At 43.6% G+C, this 27,776-nt stretch overlaps 4 protein-coding genes across 15 annotated transcripts in view; 2 read left to right on the forward strand and 2 right to left on the reverse strand.

Moving 5' to 3' along the window:
• Positions 1-11,974, forward strand: part of palld (palladin, cytoskeletal associated protein) — a 63,669-nt gene extending 51,695 nt beyond the window's left edge. For 11 of the 12 annotated variants that reach the window (XM_046050197.1, XM_046050193.1, XM_046050203.1 and 8 more), the window contains 10 exons: positions 3,227-3,328; positions 4,506-4,544; positions 5,491-5,712; positions 6,120-6,269; positions 6,659-6,747; positions 7,741-7,873; positions 9,454-9,661; positions 9,751-9,916; positions 10,067-10,200; positions 10,305-11,974. In XM_046050197.1, the coding sequence (XP_045906153.1) occupies positions 3,227-3,328; positions 4,506-4,544; positions 5,491-5,712; positions 6,120-6,269; positions 6,659-6,747; positions 7,741-7,873; positions 9,454-9,661; positions 9,751-9,916; positions 10,067-10,200; positions 10,305-10,465 (1,404 nt within the window). In that variant the 3' untranslated portion in view covers positions 10,466-11,974. The remainder of the gene's footprint in view (positions 1-3,226; positions 3,329-4,505; positions 4,545-5,490; positions 5,713-6,119; positions 6,270-6,658; positions 6,748-7,740; positions 7,874-9,453; positions 9,662-9,750; positions 9,917-10,066; positions 10,201-10,304) is intronic. The other variant, XM_046050201.1, reaches the window with a different exon arrangement.
• Positions 1-27,776, forward strand: part of LOC123971410 (cytoplasmic FMR1-interacting protein 1 homolog) — a 1,205,200-nt gene that overhangs the window by 489,225 nt on the left and 688,199 nt on the right. The window lies entirely within an intron of this gene.
• On the reverse strand, positions 11,112-15,884 carry cbr4 (carbonyl reductase 4). Its single transcript, XM_046050318.1, has 6 exons — positions 15,644-15,884; positions 15,181-15,350; positions 14,394-14,514; positions 14,123-14,259; positions 13,307-13,441; positions 11,112-13,176 (listed from the first exon to the last, which is right to left on the reverse strand). The coding sequence occupies exons 2-6, from the start codon at positions 15,323-15,325 to the stop codon at positions 12,998-13,000; spliced, it is 717 nt and encodes a 238-aa protein (XP_045906274.1). The 5' UTR covers positions 15,326-15,350; positions 15,644-15,884; the 3' UTR covers positions 11,112-12,997.
• Positions 18,027-27,776, reverse strand: part of sh3rf1 (SH3 domain containing ring finger 1) — a 32,030-nt gene continuing 22,280 nt past the window's right edge. The window contains exons 6-12 of the mRNA XM_046050222.1: positions 25,650-25,760; positions 23,698-23,825; positions 22,762-22,932; positions 22,179-22,462; positions 21,760-22,049; positions 20,887-21,236; positions 18,027-20,751 (exon numbers count right to left, since the gene is read on the reverse strand). Coding sequence (XP_045906178.1) covers positions 20,583-20,751; positions 20,887-21,236; positions 21,760-22,049; positions 22,179-22,462; positions 22,762-22,932; positions 23,698-23,825; positions 25,650-25,760 — 1,503 coding nt within the window. The 3' untranslated portion in view covers positions 18,027-20,582. The remainder of the gene's footprint in view (positions 20,752-20,886; positions 21,237-21,759; positions 22,050-22,178; positions 22,463-22,761; positions 22,933-23,697; positions 23,826-25,649; positions 25,761-27,776) is intronic.

The raw sequence follows: 27,776 nt of genomic DNA on the forward strand, positions 1-27,776 counted from the left end.
GGGGGGGGGTTTGCATTCTCACAGATGAAAAATAGTCGAAAGACTCCACTGATTGTTCAACATCTGGAAAACATTTGGGCACGTGAACTTGGTCCTGGTCCTGACAACATGCACCATTGGGATGTACAGTATATTCTGGACAGGCTGTCTCTGAAGAACTCATCAGTCTCACGTACACATAGTTGTATACTCTGAAGGTTTATACCGTCACCCTTTCCCAAAGATCCATGTCCTCCTCTCCTGATCCTCAAGGAGCACTTCTAAGAGTTTACTTCTGTCTTGTGGTTTTCAAAGTTAGTCCTTTTTAAAAACCCTCGTGGTGCATGTAGGGCTTCTTCCAGTGATGCTATGAGAAAATAAAAACTTAAAATTTTGAGCAGAGGACACTACAAAATTTCTAACCTCCCTCTCTCCCACAATGACGTGACAGCACACTGAATCAACCAAGCTGGGGGAGAGACTGAACAACCACACCTCTATGAAAAAACACAATGCTTCATGATCAGAACCCATTACATATTTGTTTTTCTTTCATCACATTGCCACACCCCACCCGCGCGGTTCACTTTTCCTATTCCACAGAGAAAAACATCATATCTGCCTCTGACCAGTTTACAGTCCATCAGGGTAAACTGCTGCGCTGTTAACAGAGCTGTTTTTCTCTTAACTCTTGATTCCTTTACCATACTTGATGTAATGTCAACAGGCTGGCTTTTTCACAAGTCTTTGTTATAGGCTGGAGGCTGATAACCTATCAGTACATGCTGCTGGAGCAGCAGTTTCCTTCCCAGAACACACACTTACACACACACAATTTGTCTACATAATGCTGCTTTGCCTGAACCTCAGGCCTGACAAGTCATCCCCCTCAGACCAGAGGAAAAACAGTTCGCTTCAATTCCTGGTGCAAACCGCCTCACCCACGACCACGCGCTGATGTCATCCTCAAAATGCTTTATGTCTTAAGTTATTAACATGTTTACGTATCGATATGTCTCTGCCTCACTCGGAGGTCCCAACACTTTGATTGGCATTTATCGATAATGCTTACATCTGGCCTCTAACATGCTAACATTCTGCCAGTGGATCCAGTTGGACAGAGACCAGGTGATGGTGTCATGCATAAATTGAAAACAGCTGCATGATTTTGTAACATTTTCTGTTCTGTTACTTTGTTACAAAAAATTCCATCCTTCCTTAAGAAAACATAAGATGACTTTTGTTTCTTATAACTGTCACTGATGACCATGTTTCTGCTTCGAAGGAACGCTTCCCAGCTAAAGCAGCTGCAGGACCAGATTCTATTGGAGCAGCAAGAAACAGTCAATTGGCAGCAGGAGCAGCAGAGCCAGGAAGTCCCACCTCCACCTCAGGAAGTGCCTCAGGAAGTGCCTCCACCAGCTCCACCATCTCCACCTCTCCCCCCTCCTCCCTCCTTCCAGGAGTTGGAGAGCAACGCAGCCATGCAGGCCAGCACCTTCAACTACGCCCGGCCCAAGCAGTTCATTGCTGCTCAGAGCCCCGGTGGAGCGGGCTACGTCACCCAGTCCTCTGGTTCCTCAGGGTCCAGCCTGTCCTCCCCGCTGTCACCTCCCACCTCGCACAAGCCGTTCAGCAGGGTCACTATGCCCCCCTTCACCAAGGCCAGCAGCGTGGAGTCCCCGAGCTCTCCTTCTTTCCCACCTCCACCTCCACCCTTCCTCAGCTCCAGTAACCTGTCCTCTCCATCAGGCCCTGCCCAAGACTTCCCTCCCCCTCCGCCTCCTCCCCCTCTGCCCGTCTCCGTGTCTCCAGCCTGCTCAGATATGTCCTCGCCGTTCTCCTCCGTCCCTCCATCCCCAGCCTCCAGCTTCTTGTCCTCAGTGTTGCCCTCCACACCTTCCTCAACCGGCAGTCCTACAGTCAATGCCCTGGGCCTTCCTAAAGGCAACGGGACTGTGTAAGTATCCCACACGTGCACTTTCTTTACAGTGTCTGTCAAGCTATGTACGTTTTGTCTCAAGCGAGTTGAGATCCCCGTCAGATAAACCCACTGGCAACTGGAGGCAGGATGTCTGCTAGATGGAAGATGACATGTTTACATTGTTATACAGCATGTTTACAGGAAAACGCTAACTAAAGAGCCCTTTTAAACACAAACCCACACACGTAGACACAAAAGTGTTCCTCTAGACCCCATATGGCACGAAAATATACACAAGGACCTCAAAGTGAAAGGTGTGTCAAAATTAAATAAACACTCAGATTTAAGTATTGTAGTTTACTGCCTGTCAAGATCTATCACCATCACTTCGTCCAGCTCATGTGGACTGCAGGGTTGCTGGATTATGATTTTGTTAGGTAAACTCTCTTCTGATGGGGAGAAATTCAGTTATTATTCCCCCATCAAGGACATTCCACTTTCAACTCTTTGCCAATAATTTTTCATCAGCCCCTCACTCGCTCCTGCACTCCCCCTCTCACCCCGGCATTCCTGCTGCAGTTGGGAGAGATAAGAAGACACACTGTGGAATGCTATAGCTGGACATGTCCAGATAAGGGGGGGATGTGAGAGAGCCAGAGAGGGAGCAAAAAGAGCAAGCGAGGACTAAGGACTGCGACGCCTTGAGATAACGTGTGTGCGTCACAGAGTGCCACAACTTGAATGTTGTTGTTAAAGTTGTTTCTGTTTCGTCCTTCCTTCAGCAAAGCGTTCCCCAGAAAGTCCTCTGTCACCAGGACGCCTCGCCTCTCCTCTGACACGGACATCCAAGGATCCAAGGACGCTGTCATCCAGGACTTGGAGAGAAAACTGCGCTTCAAAGAGGAGCGCATAAGCAATGGTCAACAGGTGTGTGTGTATAGAACGAGCGATTGGTGCATTTCTCTTTATATCTGTGTGTGTGTGTGTGTGTGTGTGTTAGTGTGTGTTGTAGCCTTATTCCATTACTGAAACAACTGTGCGTTTGAAGGCAGTTATAGAATGAGCGTGTTCAGGTTATTAACACAGATTAACAAGTCATACAACTACGAATGGAAGAAAACAGTTTTACTACCCATTAAAGTGTATTTAAACACGCTTTTGTGTCATGCACCCTCAAAGACATTCATTATGTTTTATCCATATGCAATTACATCCCTAATTAACACAAGGCTTAGATATAGTAGCTAGCTGATGGTGTGTATAAGTGTGTGTTTGGCAACTCACACACTAACCCCCGCTGATCCCATTAATCCCTGCTTCCAGAGGTTAACCTATGAGGAGAAGATGGCTCGCAGACTGCTGGGCGCTGACAACGCTGCCACGGTCTTAAACACACAGGACACAGAGGAGGAGCCAGTCACACAGGTACTGTGGTTCTTCATCAGGATCCGCACACCTGGAGGGGAAAACAACACACATACACACTCACCTGAAATCATACAGGCATGGAAATGTTTGGCCAACATGTCTACACCAGTATTTAGCTGTTTTTTATTATAAATCCCACTGTTGCATGTATACAACACAAGCACCTTTCTGTTTTGCCCACTGATGCTTTAATGGTGTCATTCCTGTCTTATGACTTCTGGCTCTCCTTTATATTCTGTTGAATCAGAGCACCCCCCACCGCCTGTCCCTGTAAACAATGTTGAAGAACGCGTTATGAAAGCAGGGTATAAACATTGTAAAGTCCTCCAGAGCCCTCCATAAAAAGCTCTGTTTATGCAAACTGGTAGAAACCAGTGTTGTTGCAAACATGCTCGGGAGTAACACTGTTTGAAGGCCTGTGCAGCAATTTGTCTGACTGTGAGCTACCAAAAAGCTCTGTGGATGTGTCAGAGCACCTCCACAGTGTTGGTGGTTGGTTGACATGTAAACTGGTTTGTGTAAACATTTGTTTACATTAATACTTTAACAGGGCTCATTTCCACCTATAGAACAAAGTATTTGTTGACATTATAGTTACAATTACATTTTTATCATTTAAAATGAGGCCACATAATCCACCACAGTAATAAAGATAAAGTTATTTCAAGCTATATCTATATTAGTCAAAGTTTGTAATACTGGAAAAGTCCAATCACTGTACATACAGCAGAATGACAGTAGACAGAGATGAAACTGGCTCTGAATGACAGTATCCTCCATTAACAGGAAGCACACACTGGTTAGTTAAGTTAAGATGCAGTTAAAGTTAACATCACTAGAACACAAGTTGTGTCCACACTGGCAGATGAGATCGAGTTACCATTAGCCTGTTGGCACGAGGAGCGATTTCATTGGTTGCGGTACTTTAGCGCTGCATGGCTCTGAGCACAACTCTGAGCGTGGTAATGTGTCTGTGAATGCATCAGTGACAATGCGTTGTGATATATCGTATTCTCATGCTTATACATATGGATCTCGATTTTCTGTTTTGACCGCAGGTAAGATTGCAAAATACACCCACACTGAAAACACACAGAGAATAACTGTGTTTCCCACCCTGTGTGACAGTGACAGTACAACATGCACACAAAACTACATTTTTTTCTCTCAACAGGAATACAAGTCATCTGATAGAGAATGTTTCCCTCAAAAGGTTTTTAAAACCTTTGTTCCTCACTGTCACCTTCAGGTTCTTCATTCACTCTGTGTAACATGTCACTGTGTGTGAATGTGCATACAAAGGCACGCTCAAAGCTAGGATGTGTTCACTTTGACCAGAACAGGATCAGGCCTGGGAAATAGCTGATAAGGGAACAAAAGCCAGCAATACGGAATTTGTTGTTTGGTCCCTGTGGTTCCATATTGACGGTATAATCCATTCACACGCAGGTGTGTCTGGTAAACATGACAGAATTGAACTGATTGAGCGTGTGTAAAACTTGGTCTCTGCACCTTTTTACAGTTTGTACAATTGATTCAGATACTGACGCATGTTCAAGCTTGATTCTGTCAGCACATTTGGTTTAACCCAGATTGCACTTTGTTCTGTCTGCAATGCATGCTGCAATGTTACTCCTCATTTGAAATTTAAGTAGCAACTCAATTATATCTTAAGGTTAATTGAATATTACTTTGTAAGATTGTAGAAAGGAACAAGCTGCAGCAGCTGCCTCGGTACTATTACAGGATAATACCTCGGTAGATCAGGAGGAGCCACTTCTGTGATTGCTGTCGTTATAACTGAGTTCAGGAGGATAAATGCAGGTTCTGCAGCTGTGCCCGAGGCCTGTCATTATCTGTGTGATGTGTCATCAGACCATGCTGCTCTGCAGATGTTCCCTCTGCCTCAGCAGAGCTACAGTGATGAGAGATTGATGGAGATGGTGGGAAGGAGGAGTGGCTCATCTGGGCAGAGAGAATTAGAGAAGTGGTAGAAAGTTGGTAGTTTGGGTGACGTTGAAGTAGAATAGGGCTTTCTGCATGCAGTGTGCTTGCCTTTGCTACACAGTCACACAAACTTTTTGTAGATTTTCTGTCCCAGTCGTTCTCTAAATCTTTTCATTTTTCTCTCTCTTTCTCTCTCTCTCTCTGGCACGTAGGAATACAAGGTGTCCAGCTTTGAGCAGCGCCTGATTAGTGAGATTGAATTCCGTCTGGAGCGTTCTCCGGTGGAGGAATCCGACGACGACGTGCAGCACAATGAAGACTCTGCCGGCCACGGGGTGGCACCATCTTTCGACCAGAAGCTCAAACACTACAAAGTCTTTGAGGGCATGCCAGTCACCTTCTCCTGCAAGGTCAACGGAGATCCCAAACCAAAGGTGGGAGGTTGTACTGTACAATTTACTGAAAGCATGTCATCACCCAGAATTATTAAACATCGTTGGCGTTGATTCTGTGGAGATTATTCATATTATATTAATATTTGGTCAATTTGAAGCCATTATGATGGCCTGGCTTCCTTTGCTTGGGAGTTGCTGATGTGTGATGTCGACGATGGAGGGTGTAGATACTGTACATATGCTCTGTGTTGTGATAAGGGGAGGCCCTTTAGGCAAGAACACACAATGGCCTGGGCAGGCCGCCTGGCTCTGTCCACATTAATGGCATGGTGATGACAGGTTTCAGAATGAACCAATGAAATAAAAGAAAAGCAGAGAGACAGAGATGAAAATGAAACAGAGCAGTCTGATAGTCGTGCTCTGTTCTTTCTTATCTTGTGTCACAGGTCTACTGGTTCAAAGATGGCAAGCAAATCTCAAAGAGGAGCGAGCACTACAGGATCAGCCGTGACGCTGATGGAACCTGCTCCCTGCACACTGCTGCAGCCTCACTGGATGATGACGGCAACTACACTATCATGGCAGGCAACCCTGAGGTGAGCAGACGGGTGCAGAGCTCTGGAAAAAGAATAAATAAACAAAATAAATATTGTAGAAAATTCTGATCAGAATAATAATAATAATAAAATAAAATAAAGTATGCATGCCCTAGTCTGTTTGGCTGCCCGTAGGAGATGTCAGCATCCATTAGCGAAAAAATAATGAGTATGAAGATAATGTCTCAAGCCTGAAGAGGAAGAGGGCGTTGAATGAGAGAGGAAATCATGAGGGCCAAAAGTTCATGTGCTACAGGCTTTCTAACAGCCTTTTCCAGCTCTAACACTCACATTTTATTTCCTCCTCTCGGCCTGACTGCTGCTTGTGGTGCGGTGGAGTGTCAACACCTCATAAGCTCCCTCTCTCCGTGTCTCTCTTCCCTTCACAGGGCAGGGTGAGCTGCACCGGCAGGATGATGGTCCAAGCTGTGAACCAGCGAGGCCGTAGCCAGCGCTCCACACCTGGACACATGCGCAGGTGAGGCATTACTGACTGACAGGAATAGGTGTAAAGACAAACAGAAAATCCCTGTTTTATTCACAACCCAGAGCTGCTGGCTGGCACATGTGCAGGCAGGCTGTTCACCATCTGTCGTACGTCTGTACTTACTCGCGCTTCCGTGCAGATTAAAAAGTGCGTTATGCTGACGTAAATTTTCCAAAGCTGCTGCTATTTACACAAATGTTTGCTGTGAGCTGAATAAAGCGTTTTCCTTTGTTGAACTGTCTGTTTAAGAAAGAAACGCTCAGTGTTAATGAGAGGGCACACCTGTTTGCTCTGTACTGTTTTTCGCTGCTCTAATGACCTTGTATATACAGTACGCATTCATCCAAGTCCAGATAGAGAAAAAAGCCCAGAAGATCACAGACCCCACCTGTAATCTGTTACCTGGATGAACGCTCCCTGAGCTCAGAGATTGAGATAACAATCAGTGTCTCCTGCTCTCTTTCTTTTCTGTCTCTGGCTGACGTGCAGGAAGAGTGGTAATGTCATTGTTATAGGGCAGAATAACAAGAACACCTATGGGTCATGACCTGCCCTTACAGGGTTGAGGGAGACTCTCATAGATCAAGAAAGAGTAAGTGGAAGGATGCCAGAGCAGGAAATAAGGACAGAAAATGCCCCTAAAGGGGGAATACATAATTTACAAGTGAGCACGAATGTGGAATGAAGTTTTTGTATTTAAAAGAGTATTGCATTCTGTGTCTTAAATGTTTAAATCCAAACAGGTTCATTATATTCAAATAATGTGAGTGTTCTCACTCAGGAAATATGTGCTTCCCTAAAAAAGCATTTATAACTTTTAACAAACTAAAGTTTCTGGCAAATGAAACACTTCTAAAAGCTGGAACAAAATGTGTCTGTTTTTTGACAAATTTAAGACATGTTTATGTTACAATTAATAGAAATTAACTAAAAGTTGCAAAAATGCCAGAAGTTGATTTGTAATCCCAATTCCCTCTCCATCAGGCCCAGGTCCAGGTCTAGAGATAGTGGTGATGAGAACGATAACATCCAAGAGCGTCACTTCCGCCCCCACTTCCTGCAGGCACCCGGTGACCTCATCGTTCAGGAGGGCCGACTGTGCCGGATGGACTGCAAGGTAAATACACGCCTCTTACTACTGAGAGTGCAACCTGTGCCAACAGTGTGATAAAAGGGGGAAGGGAGGTCAACGTGTTGCCCTGTGGTGGCCGCATCTGAATTAGAGAGAAAGATCAGGTAAATTTATCACAATGTGGCTTCCGTTGGTAAAAGATTCATATAAGAAGTCGCTGGAGAGTGTTTGATCAGCTCTCACAGAAAAACTGGTCGGCTTCAGGACTGGTGCTGCTGAAGGACATTTTTAAAACTTATAGGGAGAACAGACAAATTAAGATCTGGTCTGGTATTGCATGTCAAGCTATGGTTTAGTGTGAATAAGACCTTATTATATAAGGCCACAAGTGAAGTCAGAATCTGCCATTTATACTTTTACTATCCCTCTGTCTGATTACTTACCGCAAGTTTAATCTAAGGGGATCACAGTCTGAAATAGTGGAATGGTTTAGCTAACAGCCAACTTAAGTTAAGCTTACGTGCTTCTACCCTGTATGTGAACACAATATCCAATCCCTGCTGCTACCCTTTGATAAAGGAAAGACAAAGAGATGGTTTAAAATAACTGAGACATGACTGGAAAGGCAAATGCCCACACCAAAGAGAATATGTTAATCATAGTAATAGAGAAAGCCATTTCAGATCCGCCCTTCAATTCAGTGTCTGTATTGCTTTCAGGGAGGCTCCGTGTCTGCTCTGCCAAAGAAACATTCGCCTTTCCATGCATTCCAGTTTCTTTAGGGAATAAAAACTAGCGGAGGCGAGATGTTTCATCACTTCCTCTCGTTGTGAATGGCTCAAAGCAGACAGGGAGAATACAGAGGGGTCATTTTTCAGGGCGTGGTCAGGTTTTCCACAATTATGTCCGTTTTTTTTACCACTCGTGCTCATCTCTCTATCTTCTTCGTCATCGCCTTGCCTCCCCCCAGCCTGCAGCACTTACAAACTCCTTGAAAACTCGTACATGTAATAAAATCAAAACAGACCCACAATTAACTCTCTATAAAAAGACTGCCTTTTTTATGCTTGTCAGAAATAAACTGAGCGTCTCCATTCCTTCTGAGACCTTAATGTCAACGATATTTATAGCAAATATTTATTTTCAGATCATTTGTGGCTTTCCAAACTTTCCATGCTTAAAATGTCCAAAAGTGTATTTGGCTGCTTCCATAAATACTTATCACTGCTTAGTCTACTCTCCTCTGTGATATGTGTGAATACACATATCACAGAGGATTGTTATACAAAACACATGCATATCCACAGAAACACAGGCACATTTTCCAGATGGGCAGGAAACCCAACACCTACTTCAGGTGTTAAGTTTCTCTGCAAAAAGAGCCGTGTCATTTCTCAGTGCAGTTTATTCCCATGACAAAGCGTGTAGGCGACTAGGCTCCTCCACAAAAACACAACACAGACAGATTAACCAAACAGTGCTGTTTTCATACTCCCAATAAACACGCTGCCCCCACAGAACACATGGAGCTAATATACTCATTTGCTCCAACAAAAACAAGCACACACTGCGCCATGAGCAAGCATTCACACATTTAGGGAACGTGAATGTCTGCTGTGTTGTAGGTGAGCGGCCTGCCCACTCCTGACCTCATCTGGCAGCTGAACGGACAGACCATCCGCCCCGACTCCGCCCATAAGATGCTAGTGAGGGAAAACGGTGTGCACTCGTTGGTCATCGAGCCCGTGACTAACCGCGACGCGGGCATCTACACCTGCATCGCCAGCAACCGAGCGGGCCAGAACTCCTTTAACCTGGAGCTCATCGTTGCAGGTAAACAGTAAAGAACAGTAGCTGGCATGTGCGTGAAGCTAGATAGATAAATATGTTGGCATGATTTGGACCATCTCATTTTCCCACAGCCAAAGAGATGCACAAGGCCCCTTCATTTGTTGAGAAGCTGCAGAACACAGTTGTGGCTGAGGGTCATCCTGTGCGACTGGAATGTCGCGTCACAGGGGTTCCCTACCCACAAATCTTCTGGAAAAGGGAGAATGAGTCTTTCACTCATAACACAGACAGAATCAGGTAAATTCAACGTGTAAAATTGCAAACAAATATTTTTTGATGCTTGCTCCAGCCTACATTTGTACCATATTAAACTGAACACACAAAAAATGGACATTAGAATATGTAAATAACGACGTCCTTTAAATTTGTGTCAATTTTCATCCCCAGCATGCACCAGGACAACTGTGGATACCTGTGTATGATCATCCAGCCGGCCATGAAAGAAGATGCAGGCTGGTACACTGTGTCAGCCAAGAATGACGCTGGCATCGTATCCAGCACTGCACGCCTCGACGTCCACAGTAAGTTTGGACTCTAAAACACACACAGCGCTTGTTGAATCAAGCATTTCCTGTTTGGCTGCCCCCCACTACACACTATTAAACCCCCTCTGCTCCGTCCTCAGCTCAGTGGCAGCAGCCTAACCTCCCCAAGCCCAAGAAGGTGCGTCCCTCCACCAGCCGCTACGCCGCACTCACAGAGAGAGGGCTGGACGTGAAGGCAGCCTTCTTCCCCGACTCCAGCCCGCTGCAGCCCGGTGGCCTGGTGGAAAGTGATGACCTGTAGAAACCACAGGGCAGCCGGCAAGAGGATTTCAACGTCTCCAAAAAAAAAACCTGAAAACTGCCCTTATTCCAAGCACTCCTGAAAAGACAAATACTTTATGATGGCGACGGGGGTCAGAATATAACCATGTCCACTTGAGGGACTCTATCATTGATACAGAACTAAATGGTCTGTGGGCAGAGTGAGCTGGTGGTTTTCTTATGTTGTTATAGTATGACACAACCCATTATATTACAGAAAGTTGTTTCCCCAAGCTTCATTTTATAAACTGGACCTGGAAAATGATTGTTTGCGTTTACCACGAGGAAAGACTGTTCATACACATGCTCTCTCATGTTTCATGAACTGTGCGGTTGACTCTGTTTTGCAAAGGGTTGTCTTTTTAAGTGCCTCTCATGTCTGTAAAGATAAAACATGAAATGAATTACTATGCATGTTCAAGTGGTGCCATTTGAAATACACGGACTAATACTGTATCTATACATAGCACTCCGGAGAAAAGACGACTTAAAAAGACTGAATGACTCAAAGCATGGTAGCTTTGACGAAGGAGATCACAAACTTTTATTATGTGGGCTTGTGTAGCATAGTGCCGATATCTACAGTATCTGGTTATTGTTGGAGTATCATACAGTTTGCTTACAGATATTGGGAAAGGCCGGGCCTTATAGACCGTATGTTTGCCATGTTTAGTGTTTTATTATTGTTTTTGTTTTGCAAAAGAAATGAGGTTTGGGAAGAAAGAACATGTGGATGTGATTGGTTGCGTTGTGGGTGCAGCAGAACTTAAGGAAATTTGGATCTAACAGACACAGGAAGGAAAAAGCAGGTTTTTTTGACGGACATCAACTTTAATGTGGTAAGTCAACACTTGATAGGAAGGATGTGATTGGCTGCGGCAGTGGTGATGATGACAGTTGTGATTTATTTTCTTCTTTTGACGGTTTATTTTTAAAAGTGTGAATTGAAATGTTCTCACTTGAGAGAGGGTGCTGTGAAAGGTTTCGGTGTATTTGTCACACATCACAGATTGTCCATTTTATTTTTGTATGGAAAAAAAAACACTCTACTTTCCCAACAATCTTGACATAAATTATATCAGCAACCTTTTGTTAACTGATAAAACAATCTTTTCTGTATCATGAAGTTTTATAAATATATTTACTGCCTTAAATCACTTGTAGGCTTAATGCAAACACAATTTCTTTGCATGTTACTTTTGGGCACTTGTACAGTGCCAACAACGTTTTTCGGGATGTACAAACACAACTTTTTTCCCCCAGTATTCAAGGGTACAAAAGTGAAAGGCAAGGTATATTTATATCAACTATTTTCGTCACCTCTGTAATGCTATACAAAGTGGACATCTTTTTCCGTGTCTGTTCAGAGCTTGCATCAGCTGACAGTTACTGTGTTTGCACATTTCTATGCCAATCAATGCCTGTATATGGATTGTTCTCCTGATATTATTTTAGGTTATGAAAGTTAATAAAAATCAATCTCTTCAGAGACAGCGTGAGATGTTTTTACAGACTGGCAGGCTCTTCCTAAAACAATAAGAGAATGCCAGTATAAACGCATTATCAGTCACAGTGGAAATACCATTCTTGCTAAAAATGCTAATCAAAGTATAATCTAGCCCAATCCCTTAATAGAAAACACAACATTTAAGATGTGCACATAAAAGAGAGAGAGAGGGCTATCAAAGTCGCTCACTTAAAGTCACGGCACCTATGGATGGTAACTGAACAAGCAACGCACGGTCTATCCGTCCACACTACAGGTCCAGAGCTCTAACCAGACACTCAAAACATTACCAGAGCTAAAAATACCCCCCCCACACCCCCCACCACTACCTTTAATTTCCTCCAGCTGCAGCCCGACATGCCTGGCCCCTCCAGAGGTGGGCTTAGGGGCCCGCTGGTGGAGGGGCAACATGTGCTGGCTGTGAGGGGGTCTCCCGGGGGAGGTGGGGGAACAAAACATGAGCAGGACGGGCGCTTTACAGTCATGGAAAAAGACCAACAGCGTTCAATCTACTGATCAAATTTAGGACCTGAGGGCACAGAGGTCTGGACTGGGCCAGACACTCTGGAGTCAGCAGCGTTACTCATGACACACATCAGACAGAGTGACTCAGCAAAAAGACAGAGCAGCAGGACAGTGATCTCCTATGTCAACAACAAGTAATGGCCTTTTTACAACTTGTGCAAAGATTTTGCTTACTCTGTGTTTTGCAGCAAGAATTTGATACGAAAACAGCAGAAAATAAATACGATATACACCAATATCTCGCTCAACAACATTCCACTTCAGCCATGAAGCCTTGTTAGGTGTAAATGTTCATCTGGTCAAATGCTCCTCAGTCATGAGTAACACAGAGCCAAGTGTCCCTTCATCTTATTCTTGAACTATGTCCTCTACAGTCTCCAACTTCCATGCCTTTACCAAGGCATACAATTTTCAAGAAAAGACTTTCACATGCCTCACTGCCATTGTTTTTAGCTGTGAGATCATTCCATGGGAGGGCCCTTACTGGGCCAGCTGCAGTCCTCCATCCACCACCAGCACCTGTCCTGTAACGTAGGAAGACTCCAATAGGAAGAGCACAGCCTGGGCGACCTCCTCCGGCTCGCCAAATCTCCCCAGCGGGATGGAGCGCAACCTATCCTCCTCCTTCAGCCCTGCGGTCATGTCGGTGCTGATGAAACCTGGAAGTAAGAGAGGGCAGGGATGTGAGAAAGACTAAAAAGGACACATAAGATCACAGAAACTGGGAGAAAACAAGAAGAGAGCAGGTGCTGAGAGGAAAGGTGAAGTTAGAAGAAAGATGTACTATACCAGGAGCCAGCAGGTTAACTCGGACATTGCGCGAAGCGACTTCTTTTGCCAAAGAGCGTGTGAAGCCCTCTAGGCCGGATTTAGTGGCGCTGTAGACACACTGGCCTGTGTTCCCTTTCAGGCCCACAACAGAGCCTTCAAACAAAACAAAGTTAAGACGACTTACTATGACAGAAATGTTTCAACATAAAACTCTGGTAGGAAGCTAACAATAATCGAGTCCCAATCAAAAGCATGCTATCGTTTTACAGACTGAATTAAGTTTTCCTACGTTCAAATCAGCCACTAGTTTTAATATAAAGCATGCTAACAAATCAGTTTACAGAGACATGTGGATATTATATCTGAAGAGGAAATTCACATCCTTTTCACATTCAGTGTTTGTCATCCTGGTTTGACTTCCTTACAACGCACCATGCATCTTCAGTAGTCTAGGGTCTTGGAGATCCCCCCGATACATGAGTGTAAATATGTGTAAACCCATCATCATTCATCATGTAAAATATTTCTAGTAAATGGGCTAAAACATGCAAACATTTATGTAAATACACCAGAAAGAAGAAATGTACACTGCCACCTAGTGACCAAACTGAAAACACTCATCATGGAGGCCACTGGATTCAGAGCCCCACACTCACGGACCTTGAGGCGCGTTCCCGGTAAGCCCACGAGGTTGTGTGTGAAATGGGCTGTCCCATTATACCATTACAGGCCCTTGCAGCCCCTCTCAGTTAAGCATTTTACCTGGTGACGTCAACTAAGTCTGTGAGGGTTCAGGGCTTTAGCCTTTAGAGTGGAGATTGGGCCTATGAGTACCTATATTGACAATGGCTGCTCCCTGGGTGTGCAGCATGCTGCGCAGTGCTGCCCTGCAGGTCAGCATGGTGCCCAGCAGGTTGGTGTGAAGCAGAGCCACCATGTCCTCCGGCTTGGTCCTCAGTAACAGAGCATCCCTGAACAAACACACACACAGTGATATAAATCAGCCATAAAGTACAGGTCAACATATAACAACATAACATCAACATCATATAACCATAACACAGCGGGGCATCACCACAGAAGCCCGCTAAAAGTGTCTGCTCACCTGTTGATGCCTGCTGCATTCACAAGATAAGAGATGTTTCCACAGGTCTTCTGGATCGTTTCAAAGGTTTTCTGCACCTCCTGCTCTTTAGAGACATCACAGCTGAAAGCCACATGGTCAGCTAGAGGGCACATACAGAAGGTCTGTGAGGATGCTAACGCTTACAAGACTACAGTGTGTTCATGACAGCTGCAGGTGTTGTAGGTGTACATGTCTTTAATTTTATAGCACAAAAGCATGAGATCAGGTACAGTGTGTGTGTGTTTGCACTTGTGTGTGTGAGACTGACAGGAAATTTCTAGATTTCAAAGATTTGTTTTTGCAGTAACTACCTTTAAAATTTGACCATTTATTTCATTTTGACTGGCTTCAGAAATAAAATCATTTGTAGAGGGATCAGCTCAGGGGAGGGAATAAAGTAACTGACATTTTCTTTAATAGCTTGCGTTGCATTTGTTAGCCAGACAAAACAAAACACTCACACTAAATAGATCTGGAAATTATAGTTTATATTATTTGATCTTATGGAGATTGTGGTGGAGAGCACCGTCTTGCACCTTGGTCCAAAATCTTCCATAGGTGTGAAGCTAGGCTGAGATGTTGTGAGGCCACAGCATTTTATTTAATACTCACCAAACCATTCAGTGAGCCTCGGTGCACGGAAGCATCTGTATTTAATATGTTTCTCCACCTTTTATTCAGGTTAACCTTTAATTTGTCCCCTATCTGTATGTGCATGTTTGCGTGTATGTAATGTATCTGTGTCGGTGTGCACACAGCTCTATACCTCCATGCAGAGATGCCACTGTGGAGCGGGCAGCATCTTCGTTCCTGGAGACAACAGCCAACCTGCAGGCCCTCTCTGCCAGCAGGCGGGACACAGCCCTCCCAATGCCCCTGGACCCCCCACACACCACTGCCAGCCTGGACATGACACCGCAGGGGAGCCCGACAGGACTGCACCAGTGGGTTTACAACTAAAGCAAACCTACAGTGCGTTTTTTTTGATGATTGTATGCTGTACAATAACGTTACCTCAAACCAGAACAAATTATAATGTAAATTGGAGGAATAACAGAAATTCACCCTTTTTTCTGCGTGTAACGTTACACAGACGCGGCTCAGCGAGGACAGCCTCGGTCAAAACTAGCTTCTCTGCGTACATTTTAGGGTCATTTTGCAGTCTGGTAATGTTTCAGCTCGATAACTACAATTGCATAATAACGTTTATAGAACTGGCTGTGACGTACCTTATTTTCTGAAGTACAAAACTTTTATTGACTGAAAAAAAGAGTTAACAGCAGCAGAGCGGGGGTTTTACGGACGTCGCCATATTCCTTCTCAATGTTGTTGCGTTGCTCGTCATTAGTCGATAGATGGCGCAGTGGACACACAGTTCAGTACAAGACAGGTCTGGACTGTCTCTGTGTTTCCATCTTAGCCAAGGTTTGTGTATTTTTTCTGTGTAAACAGCCAAAGTTCACGTTAATATTTGACCACGTGGACTCCCAACAACACAACTGTCTCATGATTTCCTTGTAAAGTTAACGTTACTTGTGTATGCAATTGACAGTTTGGAAACGGAAGCACATACTAACTAATACATTACTAGGACTTAAACGGTCGTGGGCATTTGTTTTGATATTACTGCTGTTGGACGTGTGTGCAGTGCCAACGTCTTTAGTGACCTTATTGTATGAGGCCCAATATTAAATGCCTTTTTCAATATGGAGGCTGACATTTAATGCAACTTTTGTGTAAGAACGATATTTCACAGACCCATTTCTCTCGGTGTTCATTTTTAGACGATGAGCTATTTATACTGACACATGGTAACTAGAGAGCTCTATGCAGCACACTCATATAACTCAGTGATTGTTAATTGCAGTCATTCATTCTCCTGTCTTTTTCGCTTCGCACATCCTTTTTCCCCCATGGAAACATATTTCACCAGGAAAGCAAAACTGTCACCGGTGTACAAAAAAAGTGAGTGATGTCGAGAGTGGGTGGCCTCGGCCTACACCTGGACGGTCCATCAGACCAAGACATTCTGCAGGATTGATTTGCTGGGGTTGAAGCACATTCACTGGAGTGGACCTGTGATGGAGCCACACAGCGTGAGTCATAACCATGCTGCAGCAGAAAAATACAACCACAAACAGTATAAATCGCTTAAAATGTTATTACTCCTTCCCCCAGTGATCATTAATAAACTGTGTCTGTGTGTCAGAGAGACAAATAGAACTTGATTTATATTCAGATCACCTTCCTGAACACCAATACATTATTCCCCTCTTTTCACACCTTAGTGATTTAATTATACTTGCCAACAGAACCGTATTTTGCTCACCCATGCACAAACACATATTCTGTCCCGAGTCTTGGTTCAAACCTGCATGACAAAACCCCTAATGTTTTCTTGTGAATTTTCTGAAAATACAGTCTTTCATTTTGCAGATGTGTTTGGAAGCTGGCACAGCTGTTTATAATGTTATGAAGCCATGAATTTTTTACTCCTCATTACTATAACTGAGCCATCTAAAATCCCAATAACTGGCGTCTTTAAATTTAAATCTAGTGATGAAGTGGGGACATTTTCTTGAACATGTATTAGTCATTGTGAAATCTCTTCGCATACTGAACTCTATTCAAGGAAGCCTGTTATCTAGCACAGTAAAGGGTTCAAGGAGGACTTTCTGACCCGCCTTTCATTGAGTGACTTGAAATGGCTGACACACCCTCAACTTAAACATAATCAAGAAATTCTTGAACTTGAGACTCAGTTCTCTTGACAGCCCTTGCAGCTATGAATATTGACTTTACCTAGAGTGTACAAATACATTTTCCTACATTTACTCCCATGTATGCCATTCAAATATCCACCCTCCACACTCATATTACTCAACCCACAGTTACACTGGACAACAATGATCTCTCATCAAATTCAGTATTTGCAGGTCATCTACTAAAGTAAAACAAGGGAAGCGGCCAAATAATTATTAAACAAATGTAATGAAGTCAGAGAGTCATTTACATATACGTATTCTTTTGCAAAATAAATACACTAGTTTTTATTATTCCTGCTCAGTATAGTCTTATGCTCATTCATTGGAATAACTTATTTCCATGGTAACCCATCCTCTGCAGGGAACTGTGTGCAGCACAATGACCTCTCCGGGTGCTTGTCAGTTCCTGTCAGTGTTTCCCAGCTGAACATACTGGGAAGGGCTCACCTCTCTTTGCAACACTGCTCTGCTGCAAGTCACTAAAGAAGCTCCTCTACAGCGCAAACCTTTTATTCCTGGAGACATTAATGACCACGTGTACTGTGACTTACCCCAAACACATTTAATTAGGAACTACTGTTTTTGTACTGTTCATTTATCGTGTGTGTGTTTACTTTCAGTCAAAGACGGAACCTGTGCATCTTATGCCATCTAAGCTCTGTGACAGGGAAAAGGAGGACACGTGTACTCGGTCCTGTCAACAGCGCTCTATGCCTTTGATAATACTCCTGGTTAGACAGTTCTACCCTGGCTGCATGTGGCCAACATAACACAAGTCACTAGAGAAAACAAGGGGAAGGAGAACACTACATTACTGTCATGAAACAATGACTTAGCCTGGGGAAAGTATGGAAACCATTAGCTTTTATTGTTATAGTGATTTTTACAAAATGTGCTATTCCCTCAAATACTTCAGAATGTTTTTTTCACATAATAGACTTGTGCCAAGTAGATTTCAGTTTTACCATTTTCAGACACACAACAGACTACAGACAAAAAAAATAATCAAGTAAGTCACCTTGGCATGAGTAAAATCTGTTAAGTTGAATCAAGCAATCTTGAGTTGTCATTTGTTCCAATAAATGAAAACATAGTTTATCAACTGTTAAGAAATGCTTCATGTTTTGAAAAATGTGCAGCCAATGCATGAACAATATGTACGAGAAGTCAGTATCAGTAAAAATGTTATGATAGTGCATTAATGCATACATCTGTGCAGGAGTAAGTATGTTGTTTATATTAAAAGGCTTACCAGTGAAATGAAAAGACACTCAGAGGAACAGTTTAGCATCGAGCCTGAGGTTGGTGTGGTGATTGCCAAGAAAACAACGCAACAAAACAGATTAATTCGACGAAAGTACCAATTCAGAAAGACAAAAAAGGCCCTAACAGTGATTTGTACCATCCTTTTCCACATTCTCTCCAAATTTCAAACAAACTATAACATATTCCAGCAGTCAGTTACACAGTGGTCCCCCTCAATTAACAACAAGACTTTAAAAAAAAAACAACAACACACACTTTAAACTATGGGTCCAATTCAGTCAGTAAAATCATTCATAAAGACAAATTTGGCACAATTCAGTGATTTGAAAGTGTTTAAATACCCCCTTCAGACCTCACGGAACTTGCTGAAGATCAGATGAATAAGTCACATTACATTAAACATTGTTGGGTCCACTGAATGGTAATTAATAATACCTTTACTTTGGAGAATTTCATTCATCTATTCAGTATATTTTAGGGAATATATTAGGAAAAGAGAAATTACATGTTGCACTATTTGATCTGATGAAATAAACTGGTCTTCATTCTCCAAAGTATTTATTCTAAAACTGCCCATATTTCGTCAAGCACCAAATCCCCCACCTAATCACAAAGAAATCTTACAGTAATTCAAGTCAATACAACACTTAACATTAAGAACTCTGTATAGATGTAATGTACAACAAAATCCAATCACAAAAAAAAGAAAAGAATCAGGGGGGTCAAAGTGATATGATTTCAGTAAAGCCTTATTTTTTTGAGATTCAACAAAATTATATACTACATATGTCTTTTGGTGGAGTGAAACAATATGTTACTTTAGGCAAACATTCGGTGCTTTAGCTTGATGCGCTTTCATTGCCACAAGTCACATTAGGAATGAGTTATAGTGTACGAAACTGCCAGCTGAAGGGTGAGTGTGTCCTGTGTGGCTTACTGCGTGTCCAGGTTAGTTATATGAAAGACTCCCTACGAGCAGCAGGTGTCAGCCTCTGTGGAATTTGTAATAAACATAAATATACACTGCAAAGAATCTGTTGTGCACAGTTACTGAAATGTTATGTTGCTCGTCTGATAAATAGAGCTACGTCTGGGTTTGGCTATTGCCAAGGGGTTAGGAGACAAGCTACTCTGGTCAGTAAATACAAAGAAGGTACAAAGTAAGCAATATTTGACTGCAAAGTCTATCTTGGAGTGTGTTTTACGCACATTTAAAAAGGCATAAACAAACAGTCCTGCAACACATCTATCACCACTTTGTCTCCTGAAGAAGGCTTCGTTAAGCGCATGCAAATATTCGACTGCTGTAGGCAACAGTCCTTAGCACTTCAGCCTCAGCCACACCAGGAGACAAAACTGGAGGCCTGTGATTGGCCCAGAGAAATATTTTGTGATGTGCAATGTTCACATGGCTGTGAATGGTAGCTAGAGAACTCAAATGTGCAATACGGCAGACATCTCTTATGATCCTCAGGTTTAGGTAATGCCTCTAGAGCTGTGGAAGGGTCATTTTCCCTACTATGCAGCACAAGTGATGATGTCACTGCTCATTTGTTCTTGCCTGCTGGATCTGATATACCTACTCATATCTGCTGACAGTTTGAAATAATGATAACATTTTCATCAGCAGTCAGAAGGAGAAAAGTATATATGGCATAAGGCATGTGCCAGCTTCACCCCTTAATGTGTTGCACTACAAAAAAGGCCAATCTATGAAATAAGTTAAAATGTGTAATATATCTATATCAACAGCTCATACTGGTTTGTTGTAGGACTAATCATCTTTGTGTCCTTATGTACAATAAAGTGAGGAACAGTACAAGGCACACATTTAACAGCTGAATTGTTACAAAGATATAAATAACCAACAAAAAAGAAAAGTTCATGAGTAGTGTGCTCGCCTCCAACTGTCCACTGTGCTTTCAACATGTTCTGTTCTTCTCTGCAGCTCTGTCTCATGTGCCACTACCGATCTTTTGCGTGACCAGATCCAGAGCGGGCTCTAAGGAGTTAAAGTACCAATTTGATGGCCCTGTCCCGGCAACCTTGTGAGTGCTGATCTGTTTGGTTTGCACGAGGCTAGCAGCGGTCAGCTGGGTCACGGTGGTGGTGACTGTGGTTCCTTGTAGTGTGTGTATCAGATGCTGTCTACAAAGCTGCCAGGGAACAGTCCGGTCCTGCCGTTCCTCTGCAGTGTGCCTTTGAACCAGCCGTCTTCCCTCTTCCTGTGAACAAACACAATGTCGCCCTCCTTAAGTTCCAGCTCCGCCTCGCTCTGGGGAGGATATGACACCACCACCCTGTACCTGGGGAGGACAGCCAGAGGCACAGTCAGTGACTAATACGCACTGCAACAATGACAACTGATACATCATGATACCTTTTGTAATATTGTGTTCCACTTTCTATCATAAACAATGCTATGTAACAGAGGAGTGTACCTCTCACATATGATGGGCCGTGCGTCATGTTGTTGAGATAAGAGAGAGGAGCACGGCTGCCGAGGAGGAGGAGCAATAGGTGCACATCCATCAAGGGGACTGCTCTTCCGATATGTGGCCTCTGGGGCTGAGGGAGAGGAGGACGAAGAGGCAGAAGCGACAGCAGCAGCAGGTTCAGGCTCGAGGCAGCTGACAGAGCTGGAGGGAGGGGATGCGTCGGGGCCCACGGCGCCGTGTAGCCCCTCTCCAGCAGCAGCCTGTTCCGCCTCAAGGGTAGGAGAGGAGGGTGGTGAAGGGCGAGACTTCTTCTTATTGGAGGACAACAGCTTCAGAAGACTTTTCTTTTCTCTCTGCAGCAACAACAGCACATTAATTTTGTTAGAGAACAACTCCTGGCGCATTGAGGTAGATGTCATTTTCACAAACCCCAGACAGGTATATTCCAGTGCCTGGAACTGTTTCTTTACCACTAACACACACAAATGTGGTAGGAGAAATTCCTATTTTTAGCACAGACAGGTTTTGAACTGTAGGTTTGACATGTAGAAAATCATGGCCACTGTCTGTTGGGAAAGACAGCACAAACGACTGAAAGACAGAAACAAACACTACATAATTACATCCACTCTCTGCTGATTGCCTTTGGTGAATCCTGTCAGTGTGATTTGCAACCCAACAAATGTCATCAGGAATCTCAGACACTCCCAACCACTACAAGGCATTTAAATCGTCTGGCAAGTTAATTAAATGTGACAGAATTGAAAAAAATTCTCCACTCTGATAAAACATGCACGCATCTACTAATGGATAATTAGATACAGATCGTGTTAGTTAAGCTCATGGAAGCTCTGAAAATATTTAGACATATTCAACCTTGACGTCCAGTCGGCAAGCCAGAGCTGTGCTGTTAGATGTGGGATTGAGAGCAGAGCTGTTCACAGGGACAGGTCTCAAAGCATCACCCTCCAGCGATGCAGCGCTGACATTGGGCGGGGTCAGAGAGGCAGCGGCACAGCCCATCGCCACTCCCACCCGGGCACAGCCTTGGGCAGGACTGGAGGAAGGCTGCTGGCACACTGCAAGGTGTGGGAGATAGGTCACAGGTAATGCAGACTGGATGGGTGTCACTGCTGCTGTGGGCCGGTCCTGACTGTGACATGCAGCTGCAAATGGATATAAAACAATATTACACTTTAACGCCTTCAGGCCCTAAACACAACTCTAATCCCCCCCCGCACCTGTTATTATTATTAAAACCCCTTTCATATCCGTTTTCCTCCCAGTAAATTTACCTGTCCTGGCCGCATTGCGAGCCTGATTCACAGTCATCTGGGAGCTGACATGCAAAGGGACTTTAGGCTGTTGACCTGTGGCTGTTTGAGCTGCTGTTACCACAGCTGCAGGTTGGGAGTTGGCAGGTATAGCGCTGGAGCACACGGCGAGGGGTTTGTTGAAATCAGGACCTGAAACAATGGCCCCAATGGGCGCAGAAGAGGGGCTGACGATGGTGACTCCTCTGCCAGCCTGAGTGCACAAACTCATGGGCACTTTGGGCTGGTTGCTCCCCGATGCCGTCCTGAATGGAGAGGACATAAAGAGTATAGAGTAAGACCGAGCAGTCTGAGGTAACGAGAACATTAGGCGAACAGGATGCTTTTATACCTCATAAAATGTATTAGGTCGTAATGTAAAAAATATGAGGCGATTGTTTGTAATTCTAATTGTTTTTGTGCTCCTCTGCCAAAACTGTGGCACAAAAATTCCAGAGGCTGACAACCGATGCTATGCATCATAGACAAATGGTAGTGAAACTGGGCATGTGTATGTGTATGTGTGACTGAAAGTACAGCGTGTTGACAAAAATAAATAACCGACCTGCTGACTGGGCTCATGTAGTTCCCAGGGAAGACTCCAATCTTGCCAGTGTGCATGGAGGTGCCCTTGAACCAGCCGTCCTGACAGCGTTCCAGCACCAGAAACATCTCTCCCTTCCTCAGTTCCAGCTCATCCTCCTTACGGGGAGTATAAGGGAACATAGCCACATATCTAGATCCAGAACAAACAGTAAACAAAGATGAGGAATTTAACACAACATGCACACACCCACGCAAATAAAGCAAACGTGCACCAACATAGAGGATTTTCTGTCTTGCGGAAATAAAAGCAGTTTAACATTTTGTACAGAGTGCCATTTGTTTTGGATTTATCCCACTGACTAGTTGTACATCTGTCACAATCTCTTCTGAGAGCCTCCAGCAGAGACTGTGCCCTCTGACCCAGGGAAAATTAGCACTGGAGGACAAAACAATTTGCAGGCCATCTCTCTACAGCAGTGCGAGAACAGGCTTGGAACAGCAGCCAAGAAGATAGGAGTCTCAGCTGGGATGTTTTCAGTCTGATTTCAATGTTGTCAGGGGGGAGGGAACATAAATGCCTCAGAGTCTGACATGCACGCACAGGCAGACACAGATGATGGCAGGAGTGGATCTAATTTTTATCAGGTGTGTGGTGTCTTCGAGGAGTAATGAGGGCAAAAGGTGAGGGGGTCAAAAGTCAGGGTTGACAGAGAGGATTTCCAATGGGTCCCAGGAGACTGTTATCCACAGGTTTTGACTCCTTCACCTGTGCACATGCTCACACTTTGCAGCCACACACCGACAGCTGAGAGCGTCACAGACAAGCGAAGACTCCCCTCTGAACTGAGCATGTGCGTTAAGGCTCTGGGCCATCGGGGCACAAACCGATTCTGACACTTCACTGCACATTTAAGAAGACTGCATATTTTTGTGTGGGACTGTTTTTATAACTCACACTGTGGGTCTTTGTCTCCCACTTTGGTCGCTTATGCTGGGGGAGGGTCTCTGTCCGGCAGCCAATGAATATGCTGCTCCATCAACGGAGGACTGTGGGGGAGGAGGTGGGGGCGGTGGGAGAGCATCCTGTATGAGAACAGAAAATTACAGTTAGACAGGGTCGACGTTTAATTACAATTTCATGACAATTCGTCATTTATTTCCTCTCAGTATGAAGCAGAAAGACAAAAACAAGTAACACCAGCCTAAAAAAAACCCATGTTGCGTAAGTAGAGAAACCAGTTTGTTTATGAGCAACTGAGAGGGACAGAGAATGAGAGATCATCAGTCATCTGGGATATTCCCTCCGTTTGCCGACACTAAGGGAGAGTCTGGTTTGGCAGATATTGTAGCCTTGTCCCAGACTTCCTCTTTTTACTGAGAATCTCCTATTCTGCATGTTTGTTTGTTGCTAGGAGACCACATAGCTAGATGTTAAACCCATTGCAGTATTTAATTGGGACCATATGAAATGAAAAACATGTTCAGAGCAACCCTCAAACAAAGCATGAGTGGATTCACGTTGACTCGCTTGTTTTCCCTTGTTGATCGTCTGTGATGTCAGAAGAGACTCAAGCTTTTGACTACAGGCAAATTATCACAGCATGCTTTTATGATCTTTTGTGTGCTACTAGAGTACAGGATTATATTTAATTTACCAACCTGCTATGTCCACATAACGAAATTAACATCAAACTAAACAAAAATCTGAAATGAGTGCAGTGTGTCAGAATGATGGTGAAGACAACTCCTATACATTACGAGCAAGAGTCTTGCCAAGGTCAACATTGTCAGCCTTGAGCAGCAGGGTGATAGGTTCCATGACACAATGGTGAAGGAGAGTGGCACTCAGACAGCCCGGTGGAATGTGTGTGTGTGAGTGTCGATGTGCGTTTCGGTTCACTGCCGATGCTTGAGCTGAGATAATTAGGTTGCCTTCAGGCCAGAGAAATCATCTGTACAAAAACATCATGTAGGGTTCCCAAGTGAAGCGGCGAGCTCAACCTTTTGTGTACACATTCCTGCTCATTCAGAAACTCCACATGCCAGAGCATACACATAGACGGGACAGGAAGTATGCCTGCTGTTTTGTGCGGGACGACAGGATTTCTTCACATTTTTAGCTGTAATGATATTTTCCCCTTAGCAGGAAAATGTCAGAAACATATGAAGATGTTAATTTCTGCTTGAAAGATTCCTCCATGTTGCTATCTTTATGGAGTTTGCTGACAAATTGCAAAATAATAAAGCTACTGTGTCTTATTTGACATAGAATCCAGATTAATACAGTTTCATATTTATACAGCCAGAAGTAACTATGTTGCCTGTTGGCAGCAGATGGGAAGTGCCGTAAGGCAGGTCTTCTTATCTAAACAAACTCATCTTCTCAGGGGAAAGTTTTGAAGATGACATTTCTATGCGCACTGGTTCATTTAAGCTCATGTTTTGTTTTTTCTTTATATAGCTGAAAATAGACAGGAAATGAGAGGATGCAGCAAAGGGATGCGGAGCTAGAATCAAACCGGGCCGCAGAACAGATTTAGCCTTGTACATGGTGCATGTGCTCCACCAGGTGAGCTAACCGGAGCCCCGACTGTTTCCAGATAATTAAATATTGCATACTTTTGTACCATTTATGCAACAAATTATATAATGCAATGCCACAATCACACACTAATGAGTCAACTGTGCAAACAAAATAATGTGAAACATGTCTTAACCGTTTCTAGAAAAACAACTTACAATTGCAAATACAGGTAATAAGTATTTTCTTTAGCCATACTGACAAGCCATATGTTTTATCTGTTTAGTTTTGAAAAAACAGCAACATACTAATTTTTTTAATGGTTTAGTTGTTGTTTTTTGTCACTTTGGCAGTGTTTGTTAAGACCTGTAGAGGATTCCACCTACCACAGGGATGGAGGTGTAGCTCGTCTCTGAGGGAAATGTGAAGACTGTTGCTGTGGTAACAGGACTACTAGGGGGTGGGGTCACGATTAGTCCAGTTGTGCAAATGTGTACCTGTCAACAAAAGGGAAACGTGGACCATCAAATACACAATTAGGAATCCAATGTATAGGGCAAGCTCCAATCACTGAGGAAGAATAAAAACGTACTAAAAATCTTCTCCCACTCTGCTGTCACATTGTATGTAAATGACTCTCGCCAAACTATGATGCAAACATGTAGGATTTTAACCTCAATGGTGGTCTGATTGGCCAGTGTAAACCAGCTGACCGCCCAGGATGACACGTCATTGGGCATGTAAAGAGAGGTGGCTTCTCCAGCCAGTCATCCACGTGAGTCATAGTGGTGTCCTGGTAACAAGGCCATACTGTTGGACACACAATATCTCCCTGTAGGCTGTGGTCTCCATGCATGACTGCTCCAGACAGAGCCGCCTCTTAAGGTGAACCTTTCAGAAAGCAGACCAACGTCAGATTCAATCGTCACTGCTTCCTTATCTATTGTGCACTAGGTGTGCCAAAGGAAAGCCAAATGCAACAGTGTGCTCAAAGGAGACACTATTGGTGAAATGGCTGCCTGGAAACAAATAAATAACACTAAAGAACAGGCCAGGTATGTTATGCTAATTTAAATAAATACATTTCCTTCAGAATTTAGGAAGAATGCAATCAACAGCAGCCCATTTTCTTCCTCGTCTTGTCTAGTACATTGGTAGATGGGACACGTTTTCATTTCCAAGATAGACTACTCAGCCCCCTAGGCAACAGGGGCTTACCTTTGTTGTTTTTTGTCTGGGTGTTTGAAGGAGAGAAGATGAGTAGAGGTATAGGGGGGGCGAGGAGAGGAAAGAGGCTGTGCATACAGTGCCTGGAGAGTCTATTGTGTTTTTATTCAACACAGCGATCTGTAAATCAAATGTATTGTTAGCCCTGTTGTCACTGGGGAGGATCAGTTTACAGGCGCAGATATAAGTTTCTTTTATTCTAAAAGTATCCAGGTAATGATTTGTGGGAAAAGTCTGGAGTCATTAAAAAACATGATTATACCTTTCTCATGGATACAAGTCTTTGATGATACATAAATCATATCTACATGAAAGGTCTGAAAAAGGACAGACGATCCTCAAGACCTAGTTTACTGTAGACAAGCACTCGCCTCGTCTCCCTCTCACAAAGAAGCACATAAGAACACATAACACTGTAGATGAAAGATTAATGATTGAGGGTAATGGAGAGTTTTGGAACACAGCGTTTCAGAGAGTCTGCAGTATCCAGAAACACACAAAGTACGTTCAAGAGAAAAAACAAACAAAAAAGCATAAAATAATAGAACAACTGAGTTAGCTACAAGCTCCCAGAACCTCAAGTTGGGACAGCAATGCGGATGCCGGTACATATAATATAAAATCTGTCTCCGAATATTTTCAAACCACTAACCCTTAAATACATCTGTCTTTATAGTGTTTGGATAACAAAGACAGAAGCCAGTTATTGTGTGAACATAGCAACTAACGTTTAAGATAATACGAAGATAATAATTTATAATTCTGATACTGTATGCGTCTGAGCTTTCTCAAATCATTAACAAATGGTGAACGATGAATTCCTAAATCACCATATAATGGGTAACGACTATTTGATGAATTTCATACACTGCTGTATTATTATTGGTTATTAGACTCAGACTATACTTTTCCTATAAATCTGCATGTCTGCTGTTCAAGACTGTCAAGCACCATGTCAAAGTCAATCTCTAGCGCCTGGCAACCGTAAAGCAGCTGTGAGTTCCTGTCATGTCAGGATTAGCTTTGAAAACCTTGAGGGCTGTGCTGGAGTCGTTTTTGCGGACGAGTGGAGTCACGCATCCATGATTTCAAACGCTTGGATGGAGCAATGGCCTGTTTGGTATGATGGGGAAAAGGGAAGTCTGCCTAATTGCTGACAGAAGGAGAGTAAAGCCTTTGAAAAGCAACAAACATCTTGTGAAAACAAAAAGAGCTGAAGCTGGACTCCAGTTGCATGACTGCGTTTTACAGTTTTGCAAATAAATACCACTGAGCAGCATATTGAC

This window comes from Micropterus dolomieu, linkage group LG05 (assembly GCF_021292245.1).
Source record: "Micropterus dolomieu isolate WLL.071019.BEF.003 ecotype Adirondacks linkage group LG05, ASM2129224v1, whole genome shotgun sequence".
NCBI lineage: Eukaryota > Metazoa > Chordata > Actinopteri > Centrarchiformes > Centrarchidae > Micropterus > Micropterus dolomieu.